The 27,942-nt window shown below is 38.2% G+C and overlaps 1 protein-coding gene across 3 annotated transcripts in view; it reads left to right on the forward strand.

Moving 5' to 3' along the window:
- The window catches only part of nudt14 (nudix (nucleoside diphosphate linked moiety X)-type motif 14), a 74,108-nt gene extending 56,463 nt beyond the window's left edge, over positions 1–17,645 (forward strand). The window contains exons 3-6 of one of the 3 annotated variants that reach the window (XM_051960937.1): positions 3,172–3,236; positions 3,817–4,111; positions 8,718–8,800; positions 13,865–17,645. In XM_051960937.1, the coding sequence (XP_051816897.1) occupies positions 3,172–3,236; positions 3,817–4,111; positions 8,718–8,800; positions 13,865–13,980 (559 nt within the window). In that variant the 3' untranslated portion in view covers positions 13,981–17,645. Of the gene's footprint in view, positions 1–3,171; positions 3,237–3,816; positions 4,112–8,717 lie in introns of all 3 variants that reach the window. The other 2 variants (XM_051960936.1, XM_051960938.1) reach the window with 2 other exon arrangements.
- Positions 17,646–27,942: the final 10,297 nt, after the last annotated feature.

Below are 27,942 nucleotides of genomic sequence, written 5' to 3' on the forward strand. Positions count from 1 at the left end.
AATAATCAGAAAGTGTGATGGCGTGCAATTCCAGTCTTTTGTCTTTTTCAAGCAATTTTTTAAGATCATTTTGAGAATATGTGCTGGTTGATGCCTGGCCGTCATGACAGTCAAACAGAGAATCCTTCATTATAATGCTGTTTCCTTGTTCATTGGTGAAGAACAATGTGTCTGGTAAAGACATCTGTGACATCCTCAAAAAATAATTTTTCCAACTACATCTTCAATGAAAAAAGACGGAGCAACTCACCGCAGTGGAAGGCTGGCTTTCAGTAGTAAAAACAAGCAAAAGATGAGTGCATCAGTGGATAGAAGAAGGTATACTGGGTGCTCTTCAGGATCTAGTGGAAAAAATCCATTTAAATAGCAAAAAGAAGAAGAGCGATCCGAAGCACTCCGAGTTCCTAAAAGTCCTTTATTAATATATGGACGGCAGTTTATGCGTTTCGACCACTACATGGCCTTTGTCAGAACATAATGCAGCAATAGGGCATAGGTGTGCCAGATAAGGGCTGAGAACCAGGTCACATGACCACATCACCTGAAACAAGACATCACTAATGAAATAACAACATTTAAAAACACTGACAATAAAGAGACCAGAACAAAACCTTTGATGTATTGGGGGGAAAAAAACTGCAGATATAAAACTGTGACAATAACAAGAAATCATAAAATCCCTTTAGCAGTTATGAACGAAGTAAACTGGCATTAAATACTTTTGAAAATGCAAAAGTAGAAAGGCAAAATACAGACGTTTAATTAGGGTCAGCACAGGAGCTGCAGCTAGACTTTGCAACAGCAATCTCCTGGTTCTTTTTACCATGGGAAAGCAAGGGCAGGGCTTCCTGCTGCCTGAGACACATCCGCTTTCCCAACACAGACCCCAGGACTCAAGTCTCCACAGGCAGCGACACACACATACACGTAAACACACGCACGCACACACACGTACACACATACATACACATACACAATGACCCACCTGTGTGTATATAGTTCACTGGGTGCCAGTGCTGAAGCATATCACACTGACCTTCCTTTTTATTTTATCTCCACATCCTGCTTCTTGAGAGCCATCGTGAAACTCTGCAATGATGTGGCCCTCTTAGCTTAGAAAATTAATTTTGGCACAGAGTTTATTTTAGTATTTTATTTTTAGTGCTGTGCGACAGGAAACATCCAAATACACGGGACATGGTATTGTGTTTGGATGGCAGTTCACTTTGTTAGTAGATAGTATTGTTGCATTATTAGTTGAACATTTTCATTTGTAATTCCTTCTCATTTGTGATGAATGCTCAGATGTATGATCAAATGTAGATCAAATGTATACCTTTGATGTAACACTTTCTGTGTAATTCAGTCATTTTTTTCAAAGTAAATTCTCAACTTTGGTATTCAGGTATTCCTACAACTGTTGGTTTTCAACAATGTATTAGTAGAAAATTTTTAAACAGCTAATACAACACTGGTTTTGAGTTGTTTTGTTCAGACATAGAGTAATTAGGTAGATGTTGATTGCCTTGCTTGCTTGACAGTTTCAGCGAATACTCTTGCCTTCCTTAGAAGCGTCTCAGTGACAGCCTGTGATGTGTCAGCCGGCAGATTTAGACAGCCGGCATTGGTGGCACGCCCAGTAGAGTCACCTGGCCAACCACGTCAACGGCGTAACGGCATGTCGTGGTGAACCCACCAGACCCGGCCACCCCACCAGGCATGCCGCATCCCCCACCATCCTGTTTCCTCTGGAGTATGGTGTCCCAGGTGTGGGAGAGCAGGAATCCTCCCTCGTCCCTGTTCATGGCCCTCTTTGAACAACCTCCTGATCTCCATAGCCTCCTTAATCCAGCGTTTTAGTTTGTTTTCTTCCGTTTTGATGATTTTTGCCCTGTCCCAGTCCATAACGTGGTTGTTTCTTTTGCAGTGGTCTGATATGGCAGATTTGAGGTTCTCCAGTAGTGCTTTTTCTTTCTGTGATCTTGCGAGTCGTGTTGATGTTTCCTTTTCACATTCCTTCTGGTGTTCTCTTTTCCTTGTGAAAAATGTTCTCCCTGTCTCCCGGATGTACGTGTTATTACATGAGTTACATGGTATCACAAGGAAAAGAGAACACCACAAGGAATGCAAAAAGGAAACATGATATGATGGTGCTGGAGCTGATTGAACATAAAGTTCAGAACAGCATTGTCTTTGATATTGGAGGGTTTTATGACAACAGCTCTGCAGATGAAGACACCAGTTAACAGTGCCAAGAGAAGTTAAGACTGATGAGTGAATCTTACGTACTTACTTCAACTGGTTCGTCTCTGTGCTAAAAATGCATAAGTGGCTTTTGAGGCCAGATTTCCGACTGATGAAGCCAGAACGTCTCTTAAGCGCCTACTGTCCTGGGAAATGCTGTCATTCAAGTACTTTGGCCACGGGTGGAGAAAAGGAGAGAGGCGTTACAATTTTATAAAGCATCCGCTAAAATTCTTTAATGAGTCCAGAATCAGAATTTCTTAAGCTGAAAAGCTCCAAGGAGAACGCAGAAGGTGCTACATCTGTTCATCTCTGCTTGACTGCAAAACAGACGCACACAGTGTGTTTAATAGCCAGGTAGCAATAATCACAAGCACATGACTATGATTAGTAATTATTGTGTCATACAGCTTAATCTGCTTTATGTCAGTGCCGGGTCACTTCTTGTCCTTGTAGGCATTTCTATGTTTTGATTATGTATTTGAGATTTACATCAGTAAACACTTTTATATCTGTCAGCCATCTCAAAATACTGAGTGCTCCATAGGTAGACATTTATTTTAATCCAGAAACCCTTGACTCCTGCCTGTTTCTTTCTCACAGGTAATTTCATTATATTCAAAAACATCTCCATACTTACTGCTCTTAAAATAAAGTCTCAGATACTCTTCAGGACATTAGCAACAGTGAAAGTAAAAAAGTAAATTACAATGTTCTATTTATTGTTGTTTTTGTCTTTTTGTGTGCAGTTGCATGTCTTGCTTGGTTGTCCTTCTTAAGCTGCTTGTATGTCCTTTTTAATTGTCCCTTGGGGAAAAATAACATTTTTGAATTGAACAGTGTATATCATTTAGACATGGACTTATTTTAGCAAGTGTTTCTTGATCGTGAGGTTTATTTAACACTGACTTTTTCTTCTTCCCTCAGTGTGTCAGTGCTGATCTTTAACACCACCTCACACTGTTTCATCCTCGTAAAGCAGTTCCGCCCAGGTATGTTTTATTTTTCTCTGTTCATACAGCAGCAGACCCACAGCAGTTTGTTCATTTTCTTCTTGCGATCAATCTACATCTAGATTGTTATACATCCTGTGGGTACTTTCACTGAAAAAGCAGAACATTGCAAACCCTGTTTATTCAACTGGATCCTAGCAACAATCCAGACTCGTAAATAGACTGCAAGAGGCCCCATTACAAAGCAGCCTAACCTCCTTTGTTAGAAGTCATCAGGGACTGCAGTGTGCTAAATTCAAGGAAGTCTGGGCATTGATAGATTTTTTTTCCACCCCTCTCTTATTACTGTTTTCAAAAAAAACTCCCTTGTCAGAAAGAACTTTTTTGTCTACAACCGAGAATGAGATTCAATTTTAAACATGGAATTTATAGTGTTTGTTTGTATTAGACAATAAATGTTTAAAAATGTCTTTGCAGTATATGACCTATCAAAAAAGGTGTCACTACATTCAGGGCCGCACATTTTTTTTTACATATTCAGAAAAGGTCATTACAATTGTAATTTGCTACTTGCACCCAGCCATGTCGACATTTTCTCCTTTTTCTTTGCCACCATTAGCTGTATACATGTGTGAGTGGGAAAAGACCAAGACGCAGCCACCTCAGTCTGCTGACAAAACCGAGGAGGGCGCCTCCGAAGCTGCAGCTACTGAGTCTCAGGAGGGCAAGTCGGCCTCAGAGAGAGAGAGCTCTTCTCAGTGGCCCCCAGCCTCAGCGGGGGTCACCTACGAGCTTTGTGCCGGCCTGGTGGACAAACCTGACCTCTCCCTTGAGGAGATTGCCAGGCAGGAGGTATTGGAGGAGTGTGGCTACGATGTGCCTGCTTCCAAGCTGAAGAGGATTACCTCTTACAGGTTAGTTTTTCTACAAACAGCCTGTTGAACTTAACTAAATATTTGTTAGTTGAAGATGAAGGTTAGGAATACTTCCTGAGTTGAGGTTATTTTTTAGGTGTTTCTACCTGTCAATTCTAATCACAGAGAAGTCTCAGTGCAGTGTTTTTCATTATCGTATGTATATCTGCTTTAGTCACTCCCACTGGATTTCGTGTCCCTTAACAATTAATCTTCTATTGTCCTATTTTATGCAACCTCCATTTTATTATTTCTGAAGTTCCTTGAGCAGTGTTCACTCAGAAATAACCTACATTTCCAGCTTTGCTTCATTATTTTTCATTCAAAAGTTTAAAGTTAAAAGTTCTATGTTTTGTCCCTTTTTCTAAAATTGTTAAAAGATTCACATGTCCTCAGATTTCTTCTTTCAGTTAGCAACTCAAAATACTGCAAAGATGATTCATTTCACCATGAATATATGACCGCTGGTTGTAACCCAAAGTTAAACAGGCTGTGTCGATGTCTACACCTTTAAATATAGCTAAGCTGCTACTGTTTACACCCTCTTCAGGAAGAAGACTCTCTCTGCATTTGTAATTGACAGTGCCAAACAATTGACAACACAGCAGACATACATCTGACTATGTGAGACCAGGATTATCTGTCACTTCTTTCACTCAAAGCGATCATTCAACATGGAAATATCGCAGAATTCCCAGCACAGCTGTTATTTTTAGCTCATGTGTGGCAAATATGTCAGATAGTGTTGCGGTTATGAAACTCTAAGGTGACTGCTGGTTAACGTGGTCTTTATGGGCTGCGTTTCAGTCGCCATTTCACGCTCATTATGTTGTCTGACAACAGAAACTGAAAAATATGTAAATGAGAACAGCTTTATGGGGAATCTATCCATATGAAATTAGGTATATGTGAGCACAGAGAGGAGGAGAGAAGCAAACAGATGTAAACACCGGCTGAGTTCAGGTTTCTCTGAAGTTTAACCCAGCAACATTAAACCTCATAGTGTTTGTGTATTATTTTCAAATTGCCCTTAAAGTTTCCCACAACTCTGAAAATCATCTTTTCAATTTCTACAGAAATGTGACCTGTGGATATACGTTCAAATCTAATGGTAATGTTAGCCACATTAGTTGAACAACATTTTAAGTGTTTCCCTGTTGTTATGGGGACATTGCCATCAATATAAAAGGAATTTTACTTGGTGGTCAGTTCCTCAGATGCTGGGAATGCATGAAGACTTGTGTGCTAACTCTTGCAGCAAACAACAGAACATCTGGTGTGCATTGCTTTTGGCTGTTCAACAGGAATTCAAACCTATGTATGAGCTCCAAGTGGGTTTAACAAGCTAGTCAATTAGCAGTATTTTTATACTGGTTTACGATAATGTAAAGAAACATTTTTGATATAATACCAGTTCAGTTGGCTGTCTAGAAAGTCATGTGATCTAACCAGAGTAAAGCAAATATTTTGGTGGATTAAAATGGTCAGAAAAACTGAGACTTATATCAATATTTAATAATATAGATCAAAGTCTGAGGCTGACGGTTTCTTGGAGGACATTTTGATACTAAAAGTACACAGGTTATGTACGTGAGCTATAAAGAAGCATCAGGCAGACCATCCATCTTTGTCAACATGTTGTTAGCTGACTAGAGCTTGATGTAGTAGTTCAAAGAGCCAAGAAACTAACAGTCCCACATTAGCCAGCAGCAGCTGGATGGCTTTGACTGACGGCTCTCATAAGCATGCTTTTGATTTGACTCTGACACCTCCTCCAGCTTTGTTGGTGTTGTCTATAACCATTGTTTTGTATGGACTACTTCCATTATAAAGACCGGTATCATCTTAACCCTCATGGCACCTATGAGGGTGTTTTTTATACAGAAGCACTGTGTAGTGAAGCGTTGTGCTAATAGTGCACTGCTGCCTGCAGATAAGAAGTAACATTTTGCTGAAATGGTTGAAAAGCTTTACAGCATTCACATGTATCTGTATCAAAATGACTGCGTAGATTCAGTCATCCAAGTCATGGTAATTATTACAAGTGCTTCAGAAGAAGAAACGTGGACTTCTTAGACCGTGGTGTTATTCCTTTGAATGACTGACTGGGTGTTGTTCCCTCAGTGCACACCATCAAACACTAATAAAAAGACTATTTATTTCATTAATGAATTACTTCCATACAGAAGCTGAGCAGCATTTTATATGCAACCCAATGCAGCAGGGAATTTATATATGCTATCGTAACCCTCATGCAGGAGAAGAACAGGAGACCTTTTATATACACTACCGTTCAAAAGTTTGGGTTCACCCAAACAATTTCAAGTTTTCCATGAAAACTCACACTGTTATTCATGTGCTAACATAATTACACAAGAGTTTTCTAATCATCAATTTGCCTTTCAGTACGATTACCTAACACAATGTAGCATTAGAACACAGGAGTGATGGTTGTGGGAAATGGACTTCTGTACCCCATGTAGATATTCCATTAAAAATCAGCCATTTCTAGTGAGAATAGTCATTTACCACATTATCAATGTCTAGATTGTATTTCTGATTAATTTAATGTCATCTTCATTGAAAAAATGCTTTTCTTTCTAAAATAATGACATTTCTAAGTGACCCCAAATTTTTGAACGGTAGTATATACACACGTGGACAAAATTGTTGGTACCCCTCAGTTAAAGAAGGAAAAACCCACAATTCTCACTGAAATCACTTGAAACTCACAAAAGTAACAATAAATAAAAATTTATTGAAAATTAAATAATCAAAATCAGCCATCACTTTTGAATTGTTGATTAACATAATTATTTAAAAAAACAAACTAATGAAATAGGGCTGGACAAAAATGATGGTACCCATAACTTAATATTTTGTTGCACAACCTTTTGAGGCAATCACTGCAATTAAACGATTTCTGTATTTGTCAATGAGCGTTCTGCAGCTGTCAACAGGTATTTTGGCCCACTCCTCATGAGCAAACAGCTCCAGTTGTCTCAGGTTTGATGGGTGTCTTCTCCAAATGGCATGTTTCAGCTCCTTCCACATATGTTCAATGGGATTCAGATCTGGGCTCATAGAAGGCCACTTTAGAATAGTCCAACGCTTTTCTCTCAGCCATTCTTGGGTGTTTTTGACTGTGTGTTTTGGATCGTTGTCCTGTTGGAAGACCCATGACCTGCGACTGAGACCAAGCTTTCTGACACTAGGCAGCACATTTCTCTCCAGAATGCCTTGATAGTCTTCAGATTTCATCGTACCTTGCACACTTTCAAGACACCCTGTGCCAGATGCAGCAAAGCAGCCCCAAAACATTACTGAGCCTCCTCCATGTTTCACCGTAGGGACAGTGTTCTTTTCTTTGTATGCTTGGTTTTTGAGTCTATGAACATAGAGTTGATGTGCCTTACCAAAAAGCTCCAGTTTGGTCTCATCTGTCCAAAGGACATTCTCCCAGAAGCTTTGTGGCTTGTCAACATGCATTTTTGCAAATTCCAGTCTGGCTTTTTTATGAGTTTTTTTCAGCAGTGGTGTCCTCCTTGGTCATCTCCCATGAAGTCCACTTTGGCTCAAACAACGACGAATGGTGCGATCTGACACTGATGTACCTTGGCCTTGGAGTTCACCTTTAATTTCTTTGGAGGTTGCTCTGGGCTCTTTGGATACAATTCCAACGATCCGTCTCTTCAATTTGTCATCAATTTTCCTCTTGCGGCCACGTCCAGGGAGGTTGGCTACTGTCCCGTGGGTCTTGAACTTCTGAATAATATGAGCCACTGTTGTCACAGGAACTTCAAGCTGTTTAGAGATGGTCTTATAGCCTTTACCTTTAAGATGTTTGTCTATAATTTTTTTTCGGATGTCCTGGGACAATTCTCTCCTTCGCTTTCTGTTGTCCATGTTCAGTGTGGTACACACCTTTTCACCAAACAGCAGGGTGACTACTTGTCTCCCTTTAAATAGGCAGACTGACTGATTATGAATTTGGAAACACCTGTGATGTCAATTAAATGACACACCTGAGTTAATCATGTCACTCTGGTCAAATAGTTTTCAATCTTTTATAGAGGTACCATCATTTTTGTCCAGGCCTGTTTCATTAGTTTGTTTTTTTAAATAATTATGTTAATCAACAATTCAAAAGTAATGGCTGTTTTTGATTATTTAATTTTCAATAAATTTTTATTTATTGTTACTTTTGTGAGTTTCAAGTGATTTCAGTGAGAATTGTGGGTTTTTCCTTCTTTAACGGAGGGGTACCAACAATTTTGTCCACGTGTGTAGTAGAACCAAAAGAGAACTCCAGTTGTATTCCACTGAAATGTTTAGGTATCCATTTGTATTTGTGTCTCTGCTTGCAAATTTTGAGTATTTCCTCCATCATTTGTCTCTTACTTTATGGACAACTTTAGAGGCTCATGCCTTTGCATTTTGTTAAACTATTTGGTAAAGAGAATGGAAGAGAAAACATTTATATTCTGAAAAGCAAGGCAGCATTTTGGCAATGGCAATGGTGTGTTCACAGTATTTAAAATGTCAAGACACTCAACCCTGTTAAAAAGATAAGAACCATTCCAAATGTATTTTCTTTCCCCTACAGGTCAGGTGTAGGTGTTACAGGTGCCAGGCAGACCATGTTTTATGCCGAGGTGTCTGATGACAACTGCGTCAGCGCAGGTGGAGGTGAGCCGCGGGAGGGAGAGCTTATCGAGGTGGTCAAAGTCCCGCTGCATGAGGCCATGACGTTTGCCTACGACGAGCGTATACCCAAAACCATGGGCGTCATTTTTAGTTTCATCTGGTTCCATAATAACATGTCTCCCAAGTACAAGATCTCTACCAATGTGTAACTAATATTAACTTACCCTTCTTTCTGCCATTTATTCCAGTTTAAATCAAACACTGGCCCAGCATATCCACTCTTTCCCTTATGGCTTTTCATCCTGTATTGCCTTTTTGGTTATTGGTACATGATGAAGGGTGGGCACTTTGTATTGCTGCCATCTTAAGTTTTGTTCTGTTCCCTTTTTTATGTGGTCTTAATATTTTTCCTAAAAGCAAATTTGCCATAGCTGGTTGTCACTGGCACTTTCTCTCTTCTTGATTTTTTTTTTTTTTTTTTTTTACATGCTATTCATTTGTTTTACTGTGCCATCTGTTACAAATGACTGCATATCACTGATTTCATTAGCCTGCCCTTAATTAAAGGAATGCTCCACTGCTTTTAATGTGGATCTTGAATGTTATCTATGTGACATTGACTACCTTCAAGATACAATATTGGCCAAGAAAAAGCCATTTATCATTCTTCAAACTCCTCTCCATTATTCCTACAACACTGAGAATTCAAACTCTCCATTTTTGAGGTAAAAGTTTCTGACTTGTAAATAACATTTACTTCAACCTTAATTACAACTCAGAATTGGATATTTTTTTTGAAGCTCGAATTTATTGGAGTTATCACTTAATAAAGCTATCATGTTATGATAGTCTAATTATGAGGAAGTGCCTAAACCTACAAATATGGAGACTCCATGTCAGCCAAAGACTAATGTTTAATAAAATTAAACCCAGTTTTAAAAGATATGATGTTATATGCACAGTATTACCATTTTCACAGGGTCAACTCTACTCGTTAGCCATCCGGAGAATGTGAACTCTTGGAAGTCGTAAGATAGGACTCTTTCTCATCTCTACCTTCTGTCCTACTTATGATGAATGCGGCATGAAGGCATGATGTTAACCAGCAATGTATCTCTTTTTAGTCTCAGTTTGCTGACATTTAACATGCTGATATTTCTACTGGAGTCATTCATGTAAACATTTCTACTTGCCTGACAAAATGTGCTAAAATTAAAGTAAAAAACAGTGGAGTATTCCTTTAATTCATGATCCAGTAATGCAAAAACTATGCTAGTCTTGTGGGGCCTTGTAACAGTCGAGGTGTTCAGGCATGCCTCATTAGGTTCTCTGATCCACAGCCTTGAAGCAATACTTATCATATTACCCCAAGCTTAACAGTCACTCTATATCACTGAAATCAACTCTCACTCTGTTTGAAGTTATTTATAAAGCCTAAACAGTCAACATATTCGCTAACTGAATTCACTACTCATGAAAAGCATATACCTACCTCTGCACCGAGGGCCTAATTTCTGTTTTCAGTGTATCATCATACCGAAGCACAATCCTGATTAAAAGCATACTCTGTTAGTCTAAGATACTTTAATTCACTTCTAAGGACATCTTCACGTATGGTTAGGGGTGTAAAAAGCTGCACTGTTTTGCTATTTGTTTTCCAAGCCTGACATGAAAGAGAGGGTTTTTTTTATTTGTTTTTCAAAGTTTTGAAAGAATCGAAAAAATATATTCCAAAGAAGAAGGCAACTGGACTTTTCTTGATGTTTAGTCTCTCTTTCAAATGATTTTCTCAGTTACAGCTGACTGGTATTTATTCTCACCGCCAAATCACACGATTCATTACCTATTAGGAACCGAAGACTCACTTGACTCAAGGTGTAAATGGTTGTGAAACCACCAGGTGAGGGATGAGTCAAAGTGTTAATGGTGGGGAAATTGTCTTGGGGAGGTATCTCAGGACAGTGCTATAAGTACCTGATACGTGGAGGCATTGTTCACCTCCTCTATTTAGAGGTGGTTGCAGTCCAATGCAATGAGAAGTGCACAGACCTTTATATAGATCAGACTAAACAACTGCTCCAAAAGCACAATATTAAAGAGCTATCTCCTCAGGACGTACCTCAGAAAAACACATACTATCAGCGGTACAACAGCACCTACAAAGGAAAAGATACTTCTTTAAGGACAGTTATTCACATTCTAGACAGAGGACTTAAGGAAGCCATTTATGTTGAACTGGTATGTCTTAAAGAGCCAAAAAGAAGCCCATTTGCCTTCTACCATCCAGTTTTATTACCGTGACCTGGATGACTGAAAGTCTACTCAAACAAATTCAGAGGATACTGGTACAAAGGCAAAGTCTTCACATGCTGTACCTTGAAGTTCTATGTTGAACACATGAATCAGGGTTCAGGAGCATGTCTAGAAGGACCTATCCCATCGGAAGTATTGCTGTTGATCAAATAATTTGCAAGTTCCCATGTAGAAAACCTTAGAGGATCATTAACTCACCAACCTGATCTCATAAAGTGAATCATAACAGCCGTTTGCCAAACTGTCAGGTCCTAAAACTGTGGCCATGCTCAGAGTGAATCTCTGGATGTGGCAATGACCAGCATGTTATGATACTATTGCATTCAAAATCACTTGCAGCTTAAGTAACTACAGACAACAAAGTTGTTACTATTCCTATTATATGTTACTATTTTCTTTTTTCTAAAAGGGCTTGTACTTCATTTATTATTTGACGTGGAAGATAAGAAATCCCCACCCTGTAGTCTTTTTAAAAATATGCAAGAACAGAAGCAAGTCCAATAATAGTTAGAGAAAATTAATGCTCACTTAGAACAGATTACACATTATTTTAACATTATTTCAACTTGCCAACAGGAGAACTACACTGGCAGGTTTTGCCGTAGCCAGTGATTTCATGTTCAGATCTCCTGAGAGTTTGAAAGCTTGGAAATGCAGTGTTTTACAAAATTGGCGTGATTAAACTTTAGCTGTTCAGTTGTTATTAAATGACCTGCCTGCTTAGTGTTGGCGCTTTGTTGAACACAATAATATTACAAAATACTGTTGTACTTTAGATATGTTATTTTTTGTATGATTTATTGTGTGATGTTATTAACACTTTAACCCTCTGAACCCCAAAACCTGCTGGCAGATTTTCAAACTCATTTTATCTTAAAAAAAAAACATTTATAGGAGCCAGAAAATGTAAGAAAAATAATCACTAGATTTTAAACCTTTAATGGTCATTGATAAATCATGTGGGGTGTGTTTTTCTGTCTACAAATTACTAATTTGAAGTTCAAAACTCATTCAATTCTGCGATATGTTATCCAAAACACTTCTACATTTCCTTTTTACAAAATCACTAAAAATAGACATTTTACACAGGATCCTGTTTCAAACTAAAACAGCCTCTAAAGTTGTCCATAAAGTAAGAGACAAAACTGAGAAGTCATTAGTGCCTCAGTTATGACCAACAGTCATGTGGCCAAAGTTGAGGTGTGTTTTTTCTGAGCTGTTGCTGTGTTTACACAGAGCAGGCAGAGCATTGAAACAAATGAAACCTCTAAATAGTAAAATATCTATAGGATGTGAAGTCTAATTTCTTTATGTGCTTGAAAAGTTGTTGTACATATTTCCATTCTCTTACCAGTTTTTGTTAATTATATAATAAAATCCTTTTTTTTTTTTTTACAACTCCTCACATTTTATTCATTCAAACATCATTTTTGAGTTGAATTGAGTTGACTCTACTTCTAGCTATGATTTTTCCATTTACATAAAAGTGTAGAACTTTTTAGTGCTGTGAAATATCAGTAGAACAACTGTGTCAGAAGCAGAAAACACCTAGAAACTTATTGGGGTTCAGAGGGTTAAATATACAGAGGTGGTGGTAAAGTAAAATTGTCTTATTTAACAAAAACAAATTCTAGTGCTCCATGAAACAACCTGCAATTATTGTGCACTCAGTTGCAACTTTATTTATGACACCAAACACTAAATCAGTCTAATACAACAGCCTTCTGTTGAGTTGTAATGTATTATACACAAACATTTCTGTTCTCTTGCCTTTCTTCAGTGATGTAAATGAGATGGACATAATAATAGACAGGCAGCACCACAGGCTACATTCTCCAAAATGACCATATGGCTGAATTCACACCTCTGTACAGAAACAGACCTTCATTAAAAGAGTCAATTGCAGGACTGTTATATTAGACTGTATTAGTCAGCTACCAACTTAATGTGTGTTTGTACACTCTGCTGAGCGGGTAACCTTCTCTGGTGTAAAAATGAGGAAACACTCTAGGCTAATATGAGGGCATCCGTCTAGGATTAATTTTGTTCTTGTATGCTTTTTGAGCATTAAGAACAGCTGACAATCAAATATCAACATTTGTTTTGTTCCCCCCCATAAAACTCTGTGTTTGTGTTCATTTTCTTTCATTAGTTGTACGTTGTTGCCCCTCACAGCAGTTCTCTTAATAGAGGACCAACATCATTTTCCAGTCTTTCAGAATGGTTATCTGGTGCCACCTCAAGTCTTATAATCTGCATTAATAAGTAAAATCAAAATGTTTTTTGAATAACATAAACTATATATGTTCAGTTTCACACAGAGTCAAATATTAGATGTGAAATTTTCAACCCACACTGCGTAAGACTATATGCATAACTGTTAAGCCATACGTATCTCTCCCCTTACTGGGCTTCTGTGTCCGTCAGTCAATCAAAGACCATTCCTCCAAGTAGGATTGTACAGTTTGCTGGAACTGCTTGACATAGTTTTCATTTATATATTTCTTTGGAAAACAAAAGATGACATTCTTTTGCTAAACTGACGAATAGTTTCTTTATGTGGGTTAAAAAAGTTTGAGCTAATAATGTGATGCTTGCAAATACATTTTCAGTTTTATTGTTGAGACAGCCTCTGTAAACCTGTACAATAAATCTGCATAACAAATCCAGTTTGTGTATCAGTAGAAAAAGAAATTTGTAGAGAAAGAAATTGTTTTTGTAACCATCTTTATATAGAAACAAAGCGAAGATCTTGTGTCGACACCTTTCTTAAAAATCTGCTGCATCTTTCAGCGTCTTCAGTGGAGATGAAAGTGATGGAACCATCTGCCTTCTGGTTGGACAGTTTGACCCTGCCTTGTGACAGTTGTATCAGATTCAAGTGTAAAGACAGTCAAAATTACACTTGAAGCATCAATACAGTGTGGGAGGTTGGTGCGCTCAGTTTTGCACTATTTAATTTCTTCTTCTTCTTTTTTTTCACAAATACTCATCTTTTTTTTTTATAGATGCACAAAGGTGATTTTTTTGTTGCAAAATTATTTTACAGGTGTACAGAATCTGATTTACAACTATAAACTGGAATTATCTGACTGTCACTTTACATACTCCAAATCTTATGGGCCAAAATTTTGAACTCATATTCTCAGGATTAACGGAGCACCCAAACCTAACCATGAGACCAGATCCCCTTAAATGCTAAATTAGGATGCACAATTTCAAGTTTGTACTGTTCAAATGACGTGACAATGATTTGATAATGAAGGAATCTGCATTAATAATGTCAGGCTGCTTTGGAAAAATGTGGAATGCACCTTTGGAAAATCACGAGTTGACTTGTTAGTGTTATATGTTAGGATGCACATGGTAACACTAACAGGGCTCTTGTACAATATTTCTCAGACAATATTTCTCACTTTAATTACATTTTACAATGTGATAACCCACATCTGTAATAATCATTAAATGTTTGTTTCTGCTTTCAGGGTAATGTATTTGACACCTTATTCTCATCAGCTCATTCACATCAGTTCAATACCTGCCCCTTTTTTCCTCCACCTTCTTCTATATGAAACATATCTTTGTTAGAGTCTCAGTTTAATAAGGTCTAAGTGGATCTCAATACTTGTTGGGAGTAGTTTAATGGTGAACCTCACTGAAAGATTTCCAATGGTGCTCACAGATTTCCATTGTCTTGTTTTTGTCTAGTATTGTGGAAAATAATAGAAGTAGTCACTATTTGTCTTGGAGAGACTCAAGAGAAAATGATTTGTTTAACACATTTTAAAAGGGTTAGCCATCAGTATTCCAGAGTAGAAGGAATATATTCTAAATAAATATCTGTTTCCTTCTGATATGGCTTGATGTAAAATGTGACTAACAAAAGCCATTTTAACTTTTAAGGCCAGTCTGTAACTTTATGTGCCTGTCAAATGTGAAGAACTGCAATGTGACTGGGATATTAAAATACTTATTTTTATTTTTGAGCTAAAACATATTTCTCCATACCTTCCTCCAACTGTTGTCCAGAGATCATGAGTATTTAGTGAACATTAATAAAGACACATAGTAGCACCGTAATTGACTGGCACAATGACAATTAAATGTCATCCATCTAATTCAGTGTCTAACGTCCAGTGATGCTGAAACTGAGACTCAATTGTTGTAGAGAATTCACTTATGAAAGAAATAAGCAGCATGGCAGCACTTCAGGCTCAGCTGGTTCAGCCACTTATTCTATATAGTCAGTTTGGCACATGAAGGAAGTTTAAAGTTATGTTTGACCTGTATGTAAGTATTTTAGTTATGTTTAGCCAGTAAAGTCAAAACACAAGTTAATCACTAATATCAGACCAGCAGTTTGCTTTGAGCCCAGCTAATTTATTGTTTTTAAAAGCTACTGAAGTGTGTCCAGCTGTGTTTTTAGGGTCTTATGTTGTTTCAGATATCTGCTTTTCTGTGTTAAATACAAAAATTCTGAGCAGTAACACTGGTTACTACTGTTGTTCTTGGAGAACTTAAAACAAAAGTTTGACATTTTTGGGATTGTGCTTGTTCACCTTTTTGCCAAGAGTTACCGTATGATATGGGTTTCACGTCTGAACAGTAAATATGAAGCTACAGCGAGCAGCTGGCTAATTTAGCTGAATTTCAACTCTGGAAACAGAGAAACAGCTCGCCTAACTCTGTGAAAAGAGACCAAACTCTGCGTACCAGCATCTGTAACGCACAAAGAATGTACCCTGAAACGTATTTAGAGCCCTCAGGTCTATTTTTCTCCATTTAACTTGTATATACACTACTGTTCAAAAGTTTGGGGTTACTTAGAAATGTCCTTATTGTTGAAAGAAAAGCATTTATTTATTTATTTATTTTAAATGAAGGTGACATTAAATTAATCAGAAATACAGTCTAGACATTGTTAATGTGGTAAATGACTATTTTAGCTGGAAACGGCTGATTATTGTCTGGGTGACCCCAAACTTTTGAACAGTACTATATGTACATACAGTCATTGTGTATTAAGTTCTGAGCTCCTCCATTCTTAATAGTGTACCGTACAGAAAAGGATGGAGGTCACTGTAAAAAAAAAAATATTTGAACTCTGACTCTCTTTCTCCAACTTTTCTCAAAAATGCTGGGTTTAAGGTCAGAATGCTGCCCTCATCCTTCTTTTCTGTATGCTGCTTGCACTAGTCCCTCTGTGTAGACAGATGTTAGCTCTGACTGGCTGATAATTGCTGGCTGCACCCTCATATTTGCTGTGCAAACATCTGAATAGTTATCCATTATCACATCTAATTCTTGACAAGAAAACATGTTTTAACTGTCCCTTTAAGTCTGCTACAAGTTTAACCTTCTCCTATACGACAACAGTAACTGCACTTTTGACAGTTCAGAGTGAGGTTGCAGACTGTGTCACAGTTAAGCCATATGCTACTTCTGATAAATATACAGTAAAACTAATTTTTGAGGTAAGTAAAAGGTATTCTTACCTATGCTGGATTTTAACCATTATCCCAGCATTTCTACCTCCATCACTCAGACACACAGCAAAGATATTTTGTGTCTGTTTGTGTGCCTCTAAGGCACTGACATATCAAATTCTCAGAAACACATCAAAATTGTCAACACTCAGCGACTCTCTGTGACAGAATTCTTAATTCACCAGAATTTTCTAGATGTACCCCCATGGCTATGCTGTACTTGCTTCTTCAACTGTGATTGTTTTTTTTCTTTCTTTTTTAATACTTTGTGCACAGTTTGACAATTTCTTACTGTATTTTCAGTGATCTGAACCACAGTTTAAAGTGAAAATTATTTTAAAGGTGCTATGTGTAGTATTCTCCAATTGAAAAGGGTGTAATTCTGTTAAATTATTACTTGGACATGGATATTAGAGCTCAGACAATACCTCTGGTTACCAGAAGAATATTCCATTGTTTGATTAAACATACAGTGATTCTTGTTTTGAATCCTGGAACAGGCACTTTTGATTTTGGTTGAGTCTGTGAGTCGGTCACTTTTTCTTCCGAAAAGCAGACTGGTAGCTGAATATTGAGAAGCAACAGGGGAAGAATAATCAACTTTGCTGCTATAAAGCAGCTCATAGTGACTATATGTTGTAGCACATGTTATTCTACTTGGTAGTGTAATGTTTAGTGAAAATCCTACACATAATACCTTTAAGTGAAAGAAGAATTTACATTTTTTCCTTATGGTAAAGATATATGATTTTTTTTTTTTTTTTTTTAATTTCCTGGTGTCTCACGCAAAATTTGTGTTTTTAAATAATATTTTCAGAAAAAAAATATAAATATAAACATTGCAGATTCTGAATTTATCATGTATTTTATGCTTTATTCAAAGTGTATACTCATTGTGGGAAGTGTTTTTAGTAATGTTCCGTTGAGGTTAATTTATTACCTACATGCTGAAATATTTAACTTTCAAAACATGACACTTGGTACAAACATACAGTATATATTTAAATATGATACTTTGCATGTGCACTAACTGTGTTGGATTAAACTGCATTGAGTTAAAATAAAATGGGCTTAATGCCCAAAATGTCTCTTTTGCTGTGTGATTACTCAGTTTCAAAGCCTAATTTCAAGCAAGTCTGACATTTTTGAGTGCAGAATGATGGTCATTGTATACATCTGTACTTCCAATGGCCTCTTTTATTGCAGTAATTTCTTGTCCTATCAGAAGAGCATGTGTAGGTCAGTTGTAAAGGAAATGTAGTCAAATAGATGGACCTGTGCAAACTTGGGTGGATGATGATATTACACATACCTTATTGGACACATGAATGTAGAAAGCAGAATAGAATAGAATTGGTCCCTATATTGCACTTCTGTATTAACACAGAGACATGCTGTCCCATTTCTTTAACATAAGATTAGGAAGGGAATAAGATTCTGCCCTTAAAGGAAGTAACAAACAGCATATTACAGTTGTTTGCCAGCACAACCTTCTCAGCATCGAAAATGCTTAACACCTACAGGAATGTCCAGCAAGCTTTCAAAGCCTTCAATTATAAATGCATTGTGAGTATTTGAATGCTTTAACTTTACACTTGAGTGATAGTAGACCGTATTTTTTTCCAATATATATCTATGTTGCATGAATTCTTGGATAACTACACAGTACAGAAATCCACTTTTCACAATGCTCACATTAGAATCAATGTTTTTCTATTGTCAATAACTCCTAATTCTTTACATTCTAATGTTTTGCTCACAACACTGTATTGTATCATGTAACTTTAAACTGGTCTAAAAGTGCACTTGGATTTTTCATACTTGCCCTTCTACTTTTCATTATTGTGACTATCCAGAATATACAACACTTAAACCATCTCTCTTCTTTGATTGAAGCAGCAACTCACCACCAACTCAGAAGGAGCAATAGATCAATTTCCAACAGAGAACCTTGACTGCATACTTGAAGGTGCTGACTCTCATCCCAGCTGCTTCACTGGCTGCAGACTGCCTCAGTTCACTGATGTTCATGGTTTCATGAAGCCAAAAGATCCATGTCATTTGTAAAAAGCATAGATCAGATTGTAGAGCAGGTTGTAAGGTTCTAAATACTTCATAGAGCTAAATGATTTGTAGACTGCAACATCATTTGATCCACTGTTAATATGAAAATATTGGCTCAACTTTCAGTTCAGCATCACAATTACATGTGCATATCTGTTCAGGGAAGACTATTTGTTGAGATATTTCACTCTGAACTGAATTGTTGAATTAGCGTACTGACTAAACCCTAAAAAACACTGAAGTTCAAAATTAATTTTAACAGTCAGCTGATTGCTGTGTTACTGTGTTACATCTCTAATTAAGCTTCTTCTTGTAGAGAAGGTGGAGGGGATGGGCAAATGGATCAGTCCTTACATTGCATCCTTGTTGGTTTCATGTTGTAACTAGACACATGGGATGTCTGTGTTCTCCAGAGCCCATCTGGATGTGTGTGAGTGTGTGTGTGCTTCCACAGCAGATGGATTATCTCCCAATCCATTCAAAGGTGGGGTTTAGAATTCACCCTTTGAAGAAAAGTCAAGATCCAATTACTACTACTGCCATAACTACCTCTACAGTTAGAGATGCACAAAGCCAGAATGATTCCAGCAGACTCCACAGCCACACATTCCATCTGTATGCAAATGAGATCATACACATACGGGAAGGAGGTGTGTTATCTGTCTTAGCAAATCTACTGTATGTCTTTGTACACAGCAGTTTTCCTACACTGTAGCTTTGTACTCCGATTCTTGGCTGCTTCGCAGATTTACAGGAGCAACAAGGAATTAAACACCCAATTAAATGTCTTACTTGAGGGTACTTTTACATAAGCAGTCATAGCTGATGAGGAACACTGGTTACACTCTTGTGCTGGATTGCTTCTGCATAGAGAAAATTTTGTCATCTTACAATGAATTTTAAACCAGTGTCAAGGGACAATGATTCTCCGAAAAATGAATGAAATGAATTGAGAGAAAAAAAAACAGATATTTGTCAGCCTGTTTTGTTAATTAGGGTCTATTTACAAAGCATAATAAACATTTTTGTTTATCAAATGGCCTGAAAAATCAGGTAAATGTACAGACCTCTCAAAAATATAAGATCACATAGACTTATTAGGCAGCCACAAAGCATTTCAGCCTCTGTTTCCATTGCAATGTACGATCCAATGGCTTCAAACATGATGTTAACTCAGACTGCACCAACATAACAAATAGCAGTGACTAGACCTAAATCAAATTCTAGAAAATGGAGCCATGGAGGTTTTTTATGCTTGCTTCAATAAGGAATTTAACATTGTTAACGGATAGTTAGAGGAGAAGACTGCAATGTTGTTCTCTACAAATTTAACCAATCAATATCCATCTTTTCTGAGTCCAACCGATCAGCTTCAAGACATGCAGAACAGTTTTTCAGGGACAATCAGAAGTGTCTATGCTGGAGTAGGTACAACTGCCTACAGGGGCAGCTCATGTAGCCAGTATAAAGCAAAATAAATGCATTTTTTAACCAGCGTTTTTAAATATTTATGGCTTTTCCTCCAGATTAAAATTAGAATTGGCCCATGTCCCTGAGAACAGTGTACATAATAGTTTTTCCTGACTACTTGGCATCCTCTCACAGTCATAGAACATGGGTGGTAAGTTAACTGGTCACTCTAAATTGGCTGTTGGTGTGAGTATGCTCAAGCATTGTTTTTTTTTTCAAACATATTTTTATTAAGCAAATTCAAGACTTACAGTGCAATTCGATACAGTCAACATTTCTTGCTTCACCCCCCCAACAAAAACATTCCAAAACCAAAAGAAGTCCCAGTATAACATTTCTCTAAAAACAACCCTCTCAAACCAACAACAGACCTCTTAATTTCAAGACAAGAACTGACATTCCAAAAATAAATAAATAAATTTAAAGAAAATAAAAATTAGAATGTGTATACATATATATATATATATATACACCACCTTAGTGAATGAAAAACCTGCGCTTAATGAGTATACGCATGCCTCCAGAAATGTATGATGAACTGCTGGACAGGGTTGGTCCCAACATCACCAGCTGTGTACGCTCCTCATACGTTAGGCTGACGTTCCGCATACGTTTCTCATACATCGGAGGTACGCTACTATACGTTACTCATACGTTGGTATACGTCCAAGTCAAATACACATCACATCACATACGCTGACATACGCTATGCGTACGCTACTCATACGCTGACGGTACGCTAGGCTCATGTTACTCTAACGGTCATTAACCAAAAATTGACATCATACGCTGAAAAGTTGTGCGTACCGTGAATCCTCTTATAGTAGCCGGGGCTTTTATTTGTCTCAACTGTAGCTGGCACCAGGCTTTTAATGAAAGGAGGCATGTATAAGAGAGAGGCTTATATTTTAAAATTTCAAAAAGAGCAGAAAGATCTTTTGTGTCAGTTTGAACCCAGTAAAATGTACTGAGCTCATTTATTGAAAACAAGTATCAAACAGTACTAAAACAGTAATAAGCAGTAGTGCAGTTACAGTACATATGGTCACACCTTTCAAGAACCTTAAAGTAGGAGTAAAATAGTGCAATTACAATAAAGGTGACAGTTCTGAGATAGGCTTGCTCTCATTAAGACCATATCACTTTTTTTCTCCCTCCTCCGGTGAGACGTGCACGTTTATTGTCAGCGTCCATCAGCTCATCCTTTTGTCTTTTCCAATATCGGATTTGTTTCGCATCAACCTTAAAGTGCTTTGCAGCTTTCTCTCCTGAATACTCCGCTGCATAACGCAAAGCCTCCTCTTTAAACTTTACATCAAACTTTCGTCTTTTTGGTGTACTGGTAGCCATGCTTTTTCTGTTGTTGTCTTGTCTGTCTTGTTCCGTATACAGCGCGAAAGAACGCAGAGGGGCGGGGCATGCACGCTGTCAGTACAGCGCCGTAGCGCTTCACAGAAAAAAAGAAAAGACAAAAAAAGCTTATATTGGGAGGCGGCTTTTATGAGCTTTCTTCAAAGACGCACCCGGTCATTAAGGGAGACGGGTTTTTAATGGAACACAGGTCATTGTTAGAGGATTTACGGTATAAACAATTTTTCGAAATATTCGATACGTTCCTCAGACGCTGGCTCTATACGCTAGAGTGTGACAGGGCCCTTAGATATTTTAAATGGTATGGACAACGGTGACATTTCTGTGGCCAGTTTATTAATGGGAAGACATTCACTTTTTGAGATATTTAATTTATATCCAGAAATAATGCCAAAAGTGGACAAGAGCGAAAGGATGCGTGGAATACTTGTCAGGGGATCACACACATAGAGAAAAAGATCGTCAGCATAAAGCGAGACGCAATGTTTGACTTCCCCTCTTTTGATCCCCTTGAACCATTCATCCGACTTTAAAGCTACAGATAGTGGTTCGATGACGAGTGCGAACAACAGCGGGGAGAGCGGACAGCCTTGCCTAGTGCTGCGAGAAAGAGGGAATGGACTTGAATGCTGTGTGTTTGTACAAACTGATGCGTAGGGGGAGGGGTAAAGTAACTTAATCCAGGAGATGAAGCCTGGCGCTAAAACCAAACCGTTGCAGGGTGAAAAAGAGATAAGCCCACTCCACCCTGTCAAAGGCCTTCTCGGCGTCGAGAGATATTATGGCTTCAGGTTCAGTAGAGGAGGACGGGGTGTGAATAATGTCGAGAAGCCTTCTGACATTAGAAAACGAATGACAAATAAATAAATAAATAACAAATAAAATGCACCTTTTCTCTTAGAACACTGTCTATGCCTCACCTTTCTGTCTGTCCTGTGTTTGTTTTATGTTTCACTTGGGTGTGCACAGCCCTCAATGGCATAATGTAGGAAACAGCTTGAAATAAACATGATAGGTTAATTTGCTATGAGGACAGGTGATGGTCACAGTCACAAAGAAGAAAAAAATTGCACATGAAGCTTAAGCAATGACACCATGGTTGGTTGGTGTCATTTTTGAGCGGACTTGCAGACAAAAAAAAAAAGAAAACGAATGACTTCCCTTTATGAATCCAGTCTGATCTTCTGAGATTACCGTGGGCAAAATAGTCTCCAGACGATGGGCTAGGACTTTAGCTTAGATTTTGATGTCGACTGAGAGGAGTGAAATTGGGCAATAGGACGTACAGTTTGCTGGGTCCTTGTTTTTCTTATAGATGAGAGATATAGAAGCTTGCATGAGCGTGGGTGGCAAGGTGCCCTTGTGACAAGAGTGATTGAACATATCAAGTAAGATTGGGGCAAGCAGATCAGAAAACTGTTTAAAAAACTCTACTGGGTACCCATCAGGGCCCGGTGATTTGCCACTGTTCATTGAGCAAATTGTTTCTTTGATTTCAGCAACAGGAAAAGGGGCATCTAGGCATTGGGCGAGATTTTTGGTAACGTTAATTTATCAAGAAAATCTCGCAATAGACTTACATTGTTAGGGGACTCGGAAGTATACAGTTTGGAATAAAACCACCTAAGTATGTTGTTTATCTTTTCCAGGTCAGAGGTTAGAGTGCCTGACTCGTCTCGTGTCTGACTGATCTGGTTGTAAGCCAATCTGGCCTTTAGTTGGTGGGCCAGAAGGCGACCCGCCTTGTCACCATGTTCATATATAGACCCACGAGAGCGGAGAAGAAGACGTTCAGCTTCTGTAGTAAGAAGAAGGTCAAGCTTGGTTTGGAGTTCTAGTCTTTTTTTGTACAAGTCAGGTGTTTGGGAAGTCGACAATAAAGTATCAAGATTAGCTATAGCTTTTTCTAATTCCTTTTGGCGAGCCCTGCACAATTTGTTTGCATGAGATGTGTACGAGATAATTCTACCTCTAATGAAAGCCTTTAGGGTTTCCCATAATAATGAGGGGGAGGTTTCGTCGTTCTTATTAGTTTCACAAAACAAGGTAATCGAATCAGCAACATATTTGCAGAAGTTTACATCAGCCAGCAATCATGGATCTAGGCGCCAAGCCCTGAATTCCTTTGGTCTGAGGTCAAAGCGAAGGTCCAGAGTCACAGTTCAATGATCAGACACCGTAATAGGAGAGTATTGGGTAGAGATAATAGATGGAATGAGAGTTTTGTCAACCAAGAAATAGTCTATCCGAGAGAACGATCGGTGAGCATGCGAGAAAAAGGAATATTGTCTGGTAGAGGGGTGTGAAAACCTCCAAGGATCAATATAACCATATTGGTCCATGAAGGCCAAAAGGGTCTGTGACATTTTTGAGAGTGGAGTGGGCCGTGAGCTATATCTGTCCAATACTGGGTATATGACACAGTTCATATCATCTCCAAGTATCAGAGCATGGGAGTTCAAGTTCGGGATAGAGGACAGTAACAACTTCATAAAATTATGGTCGTCCCAATTCAGAGCATAGACTGACACTAAAACAACTGGCTTCTGGTATAGTATGCCTGAGATAATCACATACCGCCCATCTGAATCTTGGATTGTGCTGGTAAGAGTAAAATGTACATTTTTCCTTATTAATATGGCTCTGCCTCTTGTTTTCAAATTAAATTTAGAATGATAGACCTGACCAATCCACTGCCTGTTCAATTTTCGGTGATCAGAGTTTTGTAAATGTGTCTCCTGGAGGAACATTATATCGGCGTTGAGGCTCTTGATATATGTCATGATTTTAGTTCGCTTCACTGCAGCATTTAACCCACCAGTATTTAAGGAGACGATCCTCACCACCTGTCCACCCGCCACACCCCCACCGGTCACATCAGCCATGATACAGCACAGGGCAGCAAAAGGTTTCTGGTCAATTCCAGCACCTGAGTAGCAAGAGATAAGTAAAACACAGCAAGTGTATGAGCAACATAGTACAGTAAAAACAAAAATAACATAAATATAATAAAAATCACCCAATGATAAGTCAACGAAGAGGTCCCCTCCCATACACACCCATGAAGCTGCAACTTCCCTCTAGCTTCAACTATCCCTCCCCAAAGAACTTCACTATAGAAAAAACGATCCTCCCATCCCTCCTTACCCACATTTCCCATATCCCTTAACAAAACCATGTAAACCAGAGCAAAAAATGTGTACTTCCCTTTCTGCATCCTCAATCTTTCAGGATTCATCTCAGATCCCACAACTCGTGAACAGGAAAATCGGTTATGTAAACATATAACCCTCAGAGGATAATAAGAAATGTTAGGCTGTGCTATTCTGCATTGCATTAATAATAAATAAGAAGAAAAATATAAATGCACAGGTTCTGGATAGACCCCTTTGGGGTCGGCATCATGGGGCGTCATTCGCGGGCCATGCCCCCCCAAATGAGTTATTGCGCCCCCCTCCACTCGCCCACAAGCAGGCCAAGCCTTTGTGCCAAACTTTGTTTTCAACTGATTACTTATATTTATATTATTGAACGTGAAATAATCCTTCATAAACTACATTAAAAAATAAAAAATAAAATAATAAAAAACGCACATTTGTTCGTTATATTTGCATCATTTGCGTATATTTGCGTCAGATCTGATTGGTCCCGGTGCTTGCCCTATGACCTACTGGTTTGATTTGTTGGTATTTCGTCAAGAGAAAGCGCGGGTTAATTTTTCAGTGAGAGCAAGGCAGCGAGCTAATATCAAACATAAAACAAAGAACAGACAGAATGAAAGGAATGGATATAAGAAAGTGGCTACACGGTGCTACGTCTTCTTGGCCACCTCCAGCTCCATGTACAGAAGAGGGCGCAAATGTACCCGGTCCCAGCGCCACTACCTCTCAAGAGCAAGAATCAGAGCCTCCTTGTGCTAACAGCAATGATGCACCTGCTAGCCTAAGAGCTACCTGTGGAACAGTACCCATAGATGACCTCGGGACCGACCAGCCCAACCAAATTGTTTTACAGCAGTACCCTGCCAGTATTTTCAGCGGCAGGAAGCGTTCATTTGTTGCTGCTTGGTATCACAACCGAGACTGGCTTGAATACAGTGTCAAAGCCAATGCAGCATTTTGTTTTTGTTGCCGGCAGTTTAGTGGCCACCGCAGGTCTCAGGTACTGGATGCATTCGTGAGTGTGGGTTTTCGAAATTGGAAAAATCCAATGGAGAGAGATCGGGGATTTCATAAACATGAATCTTCAAAGGAGCATCTCTCTTGCTACACTCTGTGGAAGGAGCAGGAGAGGCGCATTGATGCTGGAAAGGAGATTTCAACACTTGTCAACGTGGACCAACTACGAAAGAACAGGTATTATGTCTCCTCTCTCATTGATGTTGTGGGATTTCTTTTTTTTTTGTGAAAACTTTATTTATAAGGTTTTTGGTTTTTTGGATACAAAATAGGAAGACAACAAAACGGAATGTAACAAAGAACATTAAATCAGACCCTCCCTCAAGAAGTAAATAAATAAATACAAAAACAAAATATAAAAAGTATATACAAAGAAAAAACAAACAACCAAACAATCAAAAAAAAAAACAAAAAAAAAAAAGTGGAAACCAAATGCAATAAGACAACATAAAAATAAATTACAACGTCATATTCAATGTTTCCTTTGCATAATCAATAAATTTCTGCCAAACATCAAAAAAACATTTGGTTCTTCCATTGAGAGTGTATCTAATATTTTCAATTTTCATATAGTAGAAGATATCTTCGATCCACTGCGAATGAGATGGAGGTAGTGGGTTTTTCCAGTTCAGTAGTATGAGAGAATGAGAATGAGAGAGAAAATGTCTTAAAAACACCTGTCCAAAATGGCAATAATTTAGAACAACTCCAAAAAGTGTGAAAATATGTACCTGAAGTTATTTTGCATCGATCGCAATTGGGATCAACATTTGGGAACCGCTTTGACAGTCTATCTTTTGACCAGTGAGCTCTATGTAATATCTTGCATTGTAGTAGGCCATGTCTGGCACATATTGAGGAGGTGTGGACCCTTCTCAAGATTCTGGTCCACTTTTCCTCAGAAAAATCTTCTCCTACATCTTGTTCCAATTTATTTTTAATTACGTCCAGCGATAGGTTATTTAGTGAAAACAGCGTGTTATATAAAGTTGAAATAATTCCCTTGAAGGATTTGAAGGATGTTAGTAAATTGTCAAATTCAGATTGAGAAGGTATAGTTGGAAACTGAGTAAACTGTTTTCTGACAAAGTCACGGATCTGCAGGTATCGGAAAAAATTTGTACGAGTAATACCAAAATCTGTGCTTAGTTGTTGAAATGAAACAAAGTGTCCTTCCACAAAGAGATCCTGTAGAGTCTTAATACCATTATTTTGCCAATGTAAAAAAGCATTGTCCGCCAGTGAGGGGGGAAACATATGATTTGCGTGAACGGGTGCTTTGATTGAGAGAGAATGCCATCCATAACATTTTCATATTTGTTTCCAAATCTTTAAGGTTGCAAACACCACTGGATTCCCCATGAAAGGAACAGAGTTTGTAGCTAGAGAAGAATACACTAGTGCAGCCAGTGAGGAAGGTTTACAGGACTGTGCTTCCAGTATGCACCATGAGGGCGCATCAGCACCCGGATCCTCGTACAACCAGTGCACAATGGGTCGAATGTTAGCAGCCCAGTAATATAATTGAAAATTTGGGAGGGCCATGCCACCCAGTTGCTTTGGTCGTTGCAGATAAGCTTTGCGTAATCGTGGTGGTTTACAATCCCAAATGAAACTAGATATAATAGTGTCTAATTTTTTAAAGAATGTGTTGGTAAGAAAAATAGGAATGCTTTGAAAGAGATAACTGAATTTGGGGAGCACGTTCATCTTAATAGTATTTATTCTACCAGCAGTGGATAAGTTTAAAGATGACCAACGTTTTATATTCTGTTCCAAATCACTTACAAGAGGGGCAAAATTTTCTTTGAACAGTTTATCTGCATCTTTAGTTATACAAACACCCTGGTAAGTGAACTTGTCCAGAGTAACCTTAAAAGGAAACTTGTGCAAAGGATATGATTGAGCCAAGGGGTTAATTGGAAAAATTTCACTTTTCTGAAGATTTATTTTGTATCCTGAGATATTGCCAAAGGCGTTGAGAGTAGATAGAACAATAGGAAGGGAATTATCAGGATTGGAGATATACAAAATCATATCATCTGCATATAGTGAAATTTTCTGCTCAAAACGTTCCCTGTATACGCCCGTTATTGCTGCATCCTGTCTAATTGCTATAGCCAGAGGCTCTAAAGCCAAAGCAAACAGTAGTGGTGACAAGGGGCAGCCTTGTCTAGTTCCTCGAGACACAGAAAAATATTTAGAGCAGAACCCATTTGTACAGACGGATGTTAAAGGCTTGGTGTAAAGTAATTTTACCCAGCTTATAAATGAATCACCAAAATTAAACTTTCGCAAGGCA

The sequence above is a fragment of the Acanthochromis polyacanthus genome, chromosome 16, assembly GCF_021347895.1.
Source record: "Acanthochromis polyacanthus isolate Apoly-LR-REF ecotype Palm Island chromosome 16, KAUST_Apoly_ChrSc, whole genome shotgun sequence".
Classification (NCBI taxonomy): domain Eukaryota; kingdom Metazoa; phylum Chordata; class Actinopteri; family Pomacentridae; genus Acanthochromis; species Acanthochromis polyacanthus.